The sequence below is a fragment of the Accipiter gentilis genome, chromosome 22 (genome assembly GCF_929443795.1).
Source record: "Accipiter gentilis chromosome 22, bAccGen1.1, whole genome shotgun sequence".
Taxonomy (NCBI): Eukaryota; Metazoa; Chordata; class Aves; order Accipitriformes; family Accipitridae; genus Astur; species Astur gentilis.
The window spans coordinates 26,711,350-26,724,285 of NC_064901.1; the positions used below are offsets into that span (position 1 = coordinate 26,711,350).

The following is a 12,936-nucleotide window of genomic DNA, read 5'->3' on the forward strand; positions in this document are numbered from 1 at the left end:
CCTGGCTTTTGATTGTCCTTAAACTTGGCACTCCCTCCTTCAAACTGAAGCCAAAAGGTTTCTGTCTCGATTTCTTCTCAAGCCTCTCCAATATGTAGACATTAGGTTGCTCAACCTTTCTCTCTCCCACGCGTACATACACAGCGTGAGCTCTTTCACCAGGCAAGTTTCCCAAGATTTCACAACTCTCATAGTTTTTCATTTTAAAACTAAGCACAACACAGCAGTGACATTTAATAGGACAGTAATTATGTGCCAACAGCTGGAATAAAACCAGCTTCTTTTGCTCTAGCCAGAAGCTGGCTACTTTGCAGATGTGAGACTGACAAGCTTAGCAAATATCATAGGATAACCTGAAATACAGTGATATTTGCCTTGAGGAGACAGGAATTAGAGAAAATGGGCTTGAATGACTGATCTGGTATTTAAACCTTCATTCAGTAACTCAGAAAAAGATTGCTTGAGTTCTGACTCTGTTCCTTGGTTTAGATCTAAATTCAGAATATTCAGACCCAGTTGACATCTGGATGTTATGAACAGGGCCTCATATAAATTGAATCAAACTATAGAAGACAGGAGCTCTTTCCTAGAATGACAAAGAGGTAAGGCAAGTTAAACATGTCATCTGGTCTTTGACTTAGCAGGTGTGCGAGATTTTAATCTCCTTTCTAAAATCTAGTAAGGTTGATAGACCGAGTTTTCAAGCTTTCAGGGAACAGGAGTAACATTTTGCATGCTATCATGCTATATAGGTACTATGACATTAAAAATAAGGGGGCTTGATTCAGTTTTTCTCATTTCTATTCCTTTCGTCTACATTGTTAAGCTTTCTGATTTATGTCAGTTTGAGGAAATTAGGCATTGACCCTTACCAGGATTTAAAGAATTCCTTCCCAATTATTCCAAAGCCCATTCTTACCAGATGTTGAGTTGGCTTTTGAGAGAGAACTTTGACTTTCAGACCCATTATTCCTCTCAGAAGCTGTTATGGACAATGCAGAAGTAGCGGTGTTGGGGCAAGTCCTTTACTAGACTGCAACTTTCCTATATTGATTTTGTTTACATCGTTCCAGCATAGGTGGAATTAATTAGTTGGTTGCTTTAAACAAAAGAGTATGTACAGTCTTCTTTGTTCTTCTTAGGGTGTTCTTTGGCACAAAAGAGGTCAGTGGCACTTTACTGTTGATTCCTGACAGCCGAGTCTTTGTCCTTTCTGTTGTAAGGAACTTACTTGTTTACTTTGGTTCACACAGTATAGCATGTTCTGCAGCCGTGTGCAGTATGTGTTGCTGAATCTCTTGGCTAGTAGTACATGCATATGGGCTGGAGCATCTCCTCAAATGACCCTTTCAGAATTTGAGTTGTGCCTCAATTATATTTATGTATTCTCTCCTGCTTGTTTTTTTTGGCATCCTATATTATCCCTCCATCGCCTGGCACCGGTGAACCCTTTCAAAATTTAATACCACTCATATAAAAAAAATTAAGCAGGTGTTCTTTTTGTGGAGCTATATTGCCAGGTTCAGTATATTCGATGCTCTGAGTTAAAAATTACATTTGGAAAGTCATGTTTTCCTGTTCTGCCACCCTGGCCAGGTTTAAAACGCTCTTCACAGGCATGGGATGAGAACTGTATAAAGCATTTCATTTGTGTGAAGCAAAACTGGAAGGATGTTTTCCTCCTGTGGTTGTTGGTTGGTTTGTTTGCTTTTGAGGGGGATTATTGGAGGTTTTTTTTCTTCCTGGGTATTCTTCTGATGACCAAAAAAAAACCCCAAAACAACTGCTTCAACTAAGATATTACACCACAAACTCCAAATACATACGCATGATAATGTAGAGAGGGAGAGGAGAAATTTGAAAGGGAATACAGTTCCACAGCTGGGAAGGGCAGAGTTACAGATATTTAGAGGAAAGATGTTAAAAAGGGCTCAAAAGCTTGTATGGCCATGAATAAGCATGTGTAATGGATGTTTATTAGTTTGGGGTTTATACATTTAGATTTTTTTCTCAGTGTTCTACAGGAAGAGGAGCTGTCACACAAATCCAGTACCAGAAATACTAGAAAGGGTGTTTTCAAATTAATCACTATCATGGGAAATGAGGTCTTACATGCTGGCATTTCTGTCACTTGGCAAATGTCCACACTGTTCAAAATGCCCATTTTGTGTAAATGAGTCTTCTTGGATATACCTCTGAGAATTAATTAGTGTAATCGCTTCTCTGACCTATTTGACAAAGCTAGACTCAGTTGCTGCAGTAGCTTTAAATTGCAACTCTTAGTCAGAAGGTTTTTAAGAGTGTTATGTTTAATTAGGATGTGAAGAGACAAATTAGACTGTAAATGATTTCAACACGTGTAATACAACCTACCTGCAGTAGGAAAGACAGCAGGAGCCCATAGTCCTGCAGTGTTCTGTAAGACCATCTCCCATTTTTGCAGAATTTTGGGCAGGTTTGAGGCAGAATTCTGAAATCAGGGAAAATCCACAACCATGAGTTCACTGCTGACAGATAGTTCCACACTCTGAAAACGAGACAGGAGAAAGGTGGTGTGTCTGTCCAACGGCATCCTGTCCAGCAAGTGCCAGCAAACACGTTTCTTTGTAAGAAAGCACGTGAGCCTCTGTTGGCACGCTCCTAGAACGAGGGGCTCTCGTTAACTGAACTGCGCTCACAGGCTCATCATTTTGTAGGCCATGACCTATATTTGGTTGGCTCATATGTTGAGCTCTTGCATACAGTAGTGTGAGTGGGCATGCTGCCATGCCAACAGATGACCGTCTATAGCGATGATGCCAGGAGAGGAGCTTCGATGGCCTGAGCCTTATGGAGATACTTAGGCATTTTTTTCCCCATAGTTTGCTCGCTGAGAGTAAAGGGAGAGGCCATTTGTTAATCCATCTGAGAAATGAGAATCCTTCATCAAATCCAAAATCCTTTCCTCAGGCTGCACTAAGTTCAGTGCTCTGATAAATTAAACAAAGGGCAATGATGTGAGCCTGGCGCCCTGGCATTGAAACCTCCAGCTCCAGGAGCAGGTGCTGGGGAGATCTCAGTCAAGCACAGCTCTGCAGTTTGGCTGTGTCTCTAGCGCATGTTCTTTGCCAAAATCCATGAGTATGACCAGCTGGAACATGGGAGTTTGCACACCCTCCCTGTCTGAACAAGTCCCCTGGGAAAGCAAGCTTTTTAAATTTCACTTGAAAGCTCACATCTTTCTGTTCTAAAGATGCCTTATACTTTCTGAAATAAATGCAGTAACTGTAACATTAACAGGGCTGCCATGCCCTGCTTTTTCTTCCTCTCATGCCATTCAGCCTCTGCCTTTTGCTTCTTTTGTAGGGACCGGATGAGAACATCAGTCAATGTAGTGGGGGATTCTTTTGGTGCTGGCATTGTCTACCACCTTTCCAAGGCAGAACTTGACACCATTGATTCCCATCATAAAGGGCACGAAGACATTGAAATGACCAAGACTCAGTCAATCTATGACGACATGAAAAATCATAGGGAAAACAACTCAAACCAATGTGTTTTTGCAGCTCACAACTCAGTCATAGTAGATGAGTGCAAGGTACCTTTCACATTTATGGATATTGAGACATGTATATAGCACTGCATGCTTTATTTTATCTTATTTTTTAACCTGCATGTATTTTTCAAATCGTACTGCAAATAACAATTTGACAACAAGGTCCATGAACCCCAGACATTTTGAATGAGTTTGAGCAGTTCAAAAGATGTTTTTTTGCACTCTTCTTAAAAGTTGTCATTTGAGGGGAAAAAACCATGTACACTGTTTACATATCAAAAGGCAAGATGCAGCGTATTATGGAATATGCCAAGACGCAGAGAATATGGCATCACCTTCTATGGACATTTACTTAATTTTCTATGACAACAGAGAACTTAATTGCCAACCCAAATGAAGGATAGCTGCAATTCAGATACAGGTGTTGTAATTTGCTGACTGCCATCCATGATATGCTGTTCAGAGATGGACGTGTTGCATGCACTTTAGCATCAGAATGCTCCTGCACTCATACAGCACGCTTATGCTTTGCTTCCGTCATCATTCCTGAGTCATTAAGGCACAAACATCGTATTCTCTCTCTAATCCTTGCTGTAACTAACATGGATTATTAATAGTAATAATAACATCTTGATCAGAGCAAAGTGAGCTTGAGAAACCCCACCAGTCGAATAACAGAACAGTTGGGGAGGTTAGTGGTTAAAAGTTCCCTAAGCACCCACCACGAGGACGGGGCAGTTTAAAATCAAGAGAGGATTTTTGAAAAGGAGGAGAAAGAGAGTGAAACAAGGTGTAACTTTTCATTTCATAGTCTTTTTTTTATTTGTTAATACTCTGATCTGATCCCGTACACTGTCTTTGACACAGTGAATTTGCCAGTGAGCCTACCTTAGCCATTTATCCAAACAGATTCTCTTGCATCTTCCAGTTGCCACAACTGAGCCAGTATCTAACTGTGAATGCCTACACTAAGTCCATTAGCAGATCACCATGTATATTGGAAATATAAGTCCTATTCTATCACTTTCACCTGTCTCCAGCCTGGCTGGAAAAATTCTTTAGAATATATTTTTTTCTAATGCCTACTGAATTTCCAGGGGGAAAAGTAATGCTGAATTCAGGAAAGAAAGAACTTTCATCTTATCCTCAATTTTCTCCTACATCTTCCAACTTTTTAATACAGTGATTTTTTTAAAATGAAAACAAACATTTTGTTCTGATTTGGCTCTCCCCTTCCTCTTCTGACCCACTCTTTTTCCATGAGAAAAATTAAAGAAAAAAAATCTTGAAATGGAAAGAGAATACATGCTTACATAACATTAAAAATTGTCATTAATTTGTATTTCTCAAAAAAGGAAGGGACACAGAAGAGATAAAAATATGAAGGAAAAAAGAAACTCCCTGCAAAGAAAGATCTCATTTGATAACAGATTTTTTTTCATTAAAAATAAGCATACATGCACACACACACACTTTTTGGTTAACTTCTTTTGGAACTTTTGGAAAAATGTTTTTCAGTGAAATAGACTATGCTAATTTCAGTGGGTTTAAGACAAATTCAGCTACCATATATCAGTCCGAATCCAGTTCATGGAACTGAATACTGATAATTTTATCTCCTTCTAGTCTCTCAGATTTGCACAGACATCCAAGCCAAGCTAGAAAGTAGTAGCCCATTGATGCAGTATTTGCTGCACTTTCTTTCCTCCTTCAGTTTCTTCTATCATTTCCCTCAGTTGAGGCATTAGCTTACCACAAAAACATGGATTAATGGTGTGGTACATCATCCTAAACACACCCTTTAATTAAAATTTGGGACCAGTGGTTTATGAGCTAGAGGTGTTTGTCCTTTTTTATTGTTTTAGGTTTGCTCTGCTTCCAATCTCATTTTGCACTTTTGAACTCATGAAAAGAGCCAGGGTTTACTGGATTGAGCACAAGACTGACTTTGAGCAGGTCACTTGTCTTGTCCATGTCTCTGCAAGCTGCCAAAAGGATGTGATGTTATGATCTACTTTATAAACTATGAACATATACTGACATTTGCAAAGCATTTGGATCATGTTGAAGTGGTCTACAGCTCCCAAGTGCTGAGTAGCAAAAGCAACAGAGTGTAGGATTTGGGGCTTCAAAACAGCCAGTTGTTAAATGTGAAGAGACATCTCTTCCTCCTGTCAAATGCACTGGTGGGTTGAAAAGCTCACTGCAACTCTGGTCAGAATTTGGAAAAGCTAATCTACTAGCATGTCCTCTCTGTTCACTTTCTGTAATATCATTCCATGTATGACGCTGGTAGTTTGTAATTTTGCATGGTCAATGGATATTTTTAATAAGTAGTTTACCTTTATCTGGGGGTAGAGTGGTTGTTATTGCATGATATTTTTGTATTTTTTTATTATCTTATTTCACATGATTCTATGTGATTTTCATTTCTGAGTAAGCTGTTCATTCCTGTATTTGCATGTTTCCCCCTTTCAATTATCTAAGAAAAAGCTTGACTTTTTGTTTCAAAAATCAGTGCATTTTGTCATGTTTCCATGTCCCAATGCTTCCATGCATCCAGTTTATCCAGCATGGGGAATTTCAGCTCTGTCTTTAAGTTTTCATTTGAAGCTGAGGATGTTAACTTACAAGGTAAGTTAGGAAAGAGTGAGCCACCCATTTAGAGTTAAATGAAAGGTTCTCTCACAGTTATAAAAATCTAGATCATTTTTGTAAAGTTACATTGACATTTTACCTTTTTTTAATTTTTTACGTCATTTGGCTGGAGCTGGCTTTCTTGAAGCATGTGTTTATTTATAGTGACTTCTGGGATGCAACGTACTGGCCAGTGTTTACTCTGACTTGGTAGATCACTATAGGTCTTTGTCCTGGTTTTGGCTGGGATAGACAGTCTTCTACCATACTTTAGAACTAAAAATTTTAGCACATATCTTTACAGGCAAGAGTGGTGTTTTGCTGTACTTTGTGAGGCAAACGTAGCATTACTATGAATTTTTGGTCTGATGATAGTCAAAATCTTTCACTACATTGTTAGCAATAGTGGTATGATGAACAATACTTTGACAACCTATCTTTTCTTCCATTTCTTTAAAGGTGGTGTAATTGTAGGTGAGTTTGTATAGATGCACACCTATGATTATTCTGACCTTGCATATTTTTCATGTCCTTGCATCAGCTATCCTGCCTTGCTAAGGAATTCCACTGGAAAAATATGACTTTCTACATTAAAAAGAAGTAATCTGGTTTTTTTAAATAATCCAGAGAAATCTATAGGAAATAGAAAAGAGTAGAATCTGAAATATTCATTTTAAAAAAACTACAGCAAAGTCTAAGAAAATATGGAACTTTTTTCCTACTGCTAATGTTTTCTAGGCAGTATAATAAATGAACAGGAGTCTCACTATTTGGGAGTGTTGTGAATTCTGAATAAATACATTTTACATCTATAATAAGGCATGGTGTATGTAATTCCTGTAAATATCATGATCTTCCATATAAAAGTCATGACTTTTCTTGTCAAAGTGCCTTGGCCTTTAAGTCGGTTGTTGATGATAATTACTTGCAGGTAACACTGGCAACCAATGGCAAATCTGCAGACTTCAGTGTTGTTGAAGAAGAGCCTTGGAAACGTGAAAACTAAGGGAAGAGATTCCTAGCTCCATCTTTTATTAAAGCCTTGAAGCTATCTTCTGGCAAAAGATACCACAGTTAAAGAAGATTTCTGTTTTTTTCTATTTAACATCTACAGTTTCTGCTTACTTAATTTCTTAACTGAAACTTAGCAAAGATCTCATCAAGTCATTGTAGTGTCTTTGCCAAGCAATGATCCATAACCATCTGTCTCCCTTGTCTTACTGTTTGGATGATGCAGCTGGAGAACGCTCCATGCAGTGCAATGTGCTTTCACCCACCTCCCCTTTCATTCAAGACACAGAGAATGTAAATGCTGCAAAATGGGAAGATCAAAGTGCCAGTATGGTTCACTACAGGGACTCAGGGTCACAAATACAAGAGAAACAACACCACGTAAACCTTCAAGTGTTTTGGTGACTCTTGTGGCATACCTGATCTATTTAGCACTGTATGGCTAAAATATCTTTTGAAAATGTCCATAAAGGTTTCTATTTGTTTTAATAATAACAAGCACTGTATTTTTGTGCCTAGTTGTACTTTGAACTGAGATCCAGGGGCAAGATTAATGTATAGAAGTCAAGAAATTATCCCAGACATTTTGTTAGATCAGTACAACTAATACTTAGCATCAAGACAAGTCTTTAGATTGGTATGTGCATATGATGTGTTTTTATCAGCTGTCCCAGGGCAAGTGCAGCTTTTGTTTTATGACGGGGCTGTGCTGCTTTGGGACCACAATGCACCATATAAGACAGTATTATTGCAGGGGTGGTAGTTCTTTCACTAAATTTATACCTGATACACAAAATACAGGATACCATGGGCGTAGTTATGCCATTTTTAATCAAAGTAGGTGGCACCTTACTGTTAACCCCGCTCCGCTGATGTCAGAGGGATTCCTCATGTGGACGGGAGTAAGGTACTACTGAGACTGATCGCAGATGTCATGATTGGGTATTTGATAATGAGCAGTAAACAAATTCTGAATCCATTACTCTAAGAAATTGAGAGGTTTTGAGTGTGATCAGCAGTAGCGTTTGGTATGAAGTGAAAGCCATCTTTCAAGTATATGTCATATTTCAGAGAATGGCTAAATCCTGAATTCATTGCTAAGCCAAATTCCATATAAGGTTACTAGAATTTGGCCAGGGTTAAGATTGAATGAAGAATAAACCACAATTCAGGATTTAGACCACGACATTGAATATACATCTCTCCCTCTCTCTCTCTTTTGCAGAGTAGCAATTCATAGAACTCTCTAATGTCAGAGAAATGTTTCTTAGAGCGCATGGCATCTGAGTTAATGAGATGGTGTTTTGCCAACATAGTATAGGTGACTCATCCTCTCAGAAGAAATTAGTCACGATAATCACCCTGCGAAGTGTTTTTAAAGGTGCTTGTTAATACTCAGCAATTTTAAGACACTGGTGAATGCCATTATACTATTAGCAATGTTCTATAGCAAAGCTGAGCCACGTGGCCTTGGGAGGCTCTACCCACAGAAAAAGCTTTGTGCAATTTTGGGGGGAGCTCTCAGAGGTTCTCAGAATGAATCAGAATATAAGCATATGGTGAACTTAAAAATGGCAGAAAACAGAGTTGAAACATTTACAGAAATAGGCCATTCAGTGTCTGTGCTCAGACCTGTCATGGGCTTAAACAGGAATAACATGTTTAACTGTAGAGTGGTATTTGGCTCTGTAGAAGATATTAAAATATAAATATAATCTGCTTTTGCTCATTTGCAGTCATACAAATATGTCTGAAAATGCACACGGACCTGAGCCAGCCAAGGCTACTTGCATGATTAATGATGTGCAAGATCAAGTCCATTGTCAGAGTATCCCTCATTTAAGCATTTGTCGTCATGGAATATTTTTCTTGTGTTTTTGTCCTCACTTGCATGCCATGGCTACAATCCTAAGCAAAATGGCCTATATAATTTAACAAATATTGAACCACTGTGAATTCTGTAGGCCTCTAACGTATATGAGAGGTAGAGAGGCCTTTTCCAGAAGCCTCCTGAAGCAACTTAAGGATTTTTTTTTTTTGTGAGGGATGGAATCATAGGATATTCAGAGAAGCGGTAGGCAGGTTGTCTTTTCTCTGGTCATTGGTATTAGCATATCCACAGTTAACCTATAGCTAGCTGCTGGTTTTCTCAATTTGCATTTGAAGACATTTTTCCCACTGGGTTATGTGCCAGCAATGTGCCTGGGACAGTGTGTAGGTACTCTAAAATGTTCCCTACTTTGAGGGTACTGGCTCACATCAAGTGAAATTTGCCGTGACTCGGGTGGTAGTTATATCCAAGAATAATAGGCAATGTTTCCCCTGGTTTATATCCAGCATTCTCGAGCTGTTTCATGGCACATCTTGCCCATTAATAGATGACTTTCCATCCTCTTCACTGTAGCAGTTTCTTAGGAGCAGCCACACCGATTGCTTGCCGTGAAAGTAGCTTTAGAAAACTGGTCCATACGCTTTCAGCCGTCATTTGAAACTGTTCAGCAGTTGGAAACAAATAGGAATGCCAGCAACATGTGACTAGGCAGCTCCACAAAATTACATCTTGAGAAACACTTAAAATATGCTTACACTTATCCACTTGGGATGTATTGTCCTTTGAAGAGTGCTTCTTTGGATGGAGACCAGGGGAGGAAGGAATGAGATGCTAGAGAAACCCCACCCACATAAGGGAGAATAAATTTGGGTCTTTTGATAGGACTAGAATAGCAGACTGTGATTTTAAAATAGTAATTCTGTAGATAGAGTAACTCAGGGATGTTTCAAAAGATAATTGTGATGGTATTTCTCTATTTAAATGTAGATGTGGGAGAAGGAGAAATGTTGGGTTTGGTATACTCCTCTGCTTTTAGCCTGACTGAATATTTAATATAGTGTTACTCCAGCGCAGCACTGTATTTAACCATCAAAAAGCTTTCCATTTCTCTGGGAAAATGTAACTCACTCTTGGCTTGCATTTCTTGATTTGCTCATTCCACATGAGGCTGGGTTGCTACTTAACTAAATAAACAGAAAATAATCCAGGGACCGGCCACTACAGCTAATACAAGGTTCACGTTTCAGCAGGCAGTGCTGGTTACTGGCCAGTCTCTTTTTAGTTTCACTAGGAGTGTTGATGCATTAATTTGCATCTGGCAAATCTTTTGTATTTGTTCGCAGTGCTGGGGTGGCAAAGTTAAAGGAAAAGCGCGTGGAAACAGAATTGTTTTCTGTGTAGTTCTTAAACAAATCAACATTTCTTTCTACATTCATGTGGTTTGCTGCTCTGTCAGTTCCCCCCACCCTTGTCTGTGCAACTGTGATTGATACCCTTTGCCCTTTGGATTGCTGACAGCACACTGGCACATGGAAAAGTCTAGACCAGGCAAAGACTCAGTTAATTGCATGCTTAATTAAGTACATGCTTATGCATTTGCTTTATGCATTTAGTGCTGAAGCTAGGTCAGCGTTCTCTTAATATCTCTTCACTGAAACTAAAGCACACTGTACATTAAAACTACAGAAGAGGTGGAGCACTTTGCTACTAAATTTGTTTCTTCATTGCTTCCCTTAGAAGACAAAGGCTGCACCAGCATTGTAAGAAACAAGCGTGGGTCTTATACATGAAGGTGCTTCAAATAGGTAGGGGATAAGCCATTTGAACCATATTATGGGATGTGCTCCTTCCATTTGAATTGGTGAAAAATTCAGTATGTCTTTGAAAACTGTATTTGCTGTAGTAAAACCTGTGCCTGCAGTGCTCTGACTACATGAAAGCCCCACTGAAATCTGTGGGAGTCACAGGCTTCCAGGAAAGGTCAAGTCCCTTCCTGTCTTCTTTATGTTACAAGACATTTCACAACCCCATCCTAGGGAATAGTCTTTGTCTGCTCTTTTTAATGACATTGATTCGCATATCCAAAAGATTTCTGCCAAGATGCTTCTTTTTTGCCTAATTGTTTCTATGCTAGATGTCCAGCAATGAGTTTAAAACTCGGCACAAAAATAAGGGTCACTATCATTACATTTTTTTCCATTTCTTCCCTGAGATACAGCAGATCTCCAGTTCTTGATGGAGCCTGTAGAATTCCTAACTTCGTGCCACTTTAAAACGTATGAGTAATATAGATTTCTGATTTGTTTTCCATCACTCCCAGAGTCATTAGTTTTCCAGCAGTAGATACTCAGAAGAGCAGACTGTTCATCTGAGAAGCTGCAGCAACAGTGTTTGAACAACTTTATTCTGGCAACTGCCTGGATATGCTTTGCTTCCTTGCCTTCATTTGTGTTGTTGCAGCCTTGTTGTAGCAACACAGCAGCAATTGCACAAATCCCCAAAACTGTAGGCAGTATTAAACCTCACCGCTGACATTCACTTCTGTAAAAAGGCTCTGAGCTTTAGTACTGGGCTCAGAAGAATCCTTTTCTGGAGATGTAAAGGTATAACTGTTTCTCATTTCCTTAAGTTCCATTTATCTATTTTTATTGCTGCATTTGAATTAATTTACAGAAAGGATAAATAAGAGCACTTTATAAAAATGTACTGTAACATTATTCTATTATGAGCCAGAAGACTATCCTTGATTTTATTACTGTGACTTCTAAGGCCATGATTAAGATATTTTTCTCATTAGTTATTATGATAGGTGTATAGTCCATTAGGACAATTCACCTCGGCTATAATTCACCATGTAAGACTATACAGAAGCTCCTGTTCCCAGCAGAAAGCACTCTCAGGAAGATGAGTTATTTTCTTCTCTCCAATCATATTGATGACTTTGAAGGAAAAGTATTTACCCAATTTCCTTTGTCTGAATAATGACGTATAGAGTGTAGCTTCAAGTACTGGGGGGGGGGAGGGGGGTGGGGGGAAGGAATTGCAATACTGAAGTGTCAAAGGCGGCAGTCCAGCTGTAAACAAATTGTTCAGCTTTGCCGTGTTATTTCTGAAAGTGTTATGTTCTTGCTCACAATTTACCTGAAACACCGTATTTAGTGCATATTCCTTCCAAAGTCATCGATCTTTCTTCCCACGTAGACACCCAGGCTGTGTCTCTCCGTGGCCCTCAGACAGAGCACAGACTCTGCAGTTCTGCACCCCTAAGGCAGGACTCCTAGAAAAGCCCCCAGCAACAGTGCCTGGGTACAGACTGGACGAGGGGTACCTCCCTCAATTTTTCCTCCTGATCGTGTTTGATATTAAATTGAAATCTGCTGCTATGAATGAGCCAAACTGCTGCTGATGCCCAGGTGCTGGTAATTCTTTTACTTCTTGTATGAGTGGGCTCCCTGGCACAGGGCTCTGAGAAACCATCCCTCAAGTGTGCCCACCATCCCAGAGACATCTTCCCCTGCTTGGGGTTGATGCAAGTCCTAACGCATAAGGTGGTCGTGCAGTTGCAACTATGAGTCTTGTGGAAAACCCAGACTCCAAACATTGAAAAAAACTTAGAGCCTATGACTGAGCCACTGAGTAGGTCTCTACTAGTCCAGGATGGAAATAACCGACAGGCTAATGCAGGATTTGGGGAGGCAAGAAGACCTGGGAGATTTCTCACTTCACCCAACCTTTGATCCCCTTTCACTTCTAACTACGTTCTGCTGCAGAGCCAATGCGGATTGACGCCAGAGCGTCCAATCCTTCTAGTCTGATTTTTCAAAATTCAGGAGTCCTCCAACTGTTTTTAATGCTGCTCTGTGGCACACACCGTTACATGAAGGGAAACTCATGAGCAGCATCAAACAACCTGGATTGTCTG

General features: G+C 39.5%; 1 protein-coding gene across 4 annotated transcripts in view; it reads left to right on the forward strand.

Annotated features, from left to right (window-relative positions):
- The window catches only part of SLC1A2 (solute carrier family 1 member 2), a 99,284-nt gene extending 87,255 nt beyond the window's left edge, over nucleotides 1–12,029 (forward strand). For 3 of the 4 annotated variants that reach the window (XM_049825656.1, XM_049825654.1, XM_049825655.1), the window contains exons 10-11: nucleotides 3,346–3,577; nucleotides 7,104–12,029. In XM_049825656.1, coding sequence (XP_049681613.1) covers nucleotides 3,346–3,577; nucleotides 7,104–7,178 — 307 coding nt within the window. In that variant the 3' untranslated portion in view covers nucleotides 7,179–12,029. The other variant, XM_049825657.1, reaches the window with a different exon arrangement.
- Nucleotides 12,030–12,936: the final 907 nt, after the last annotated feature.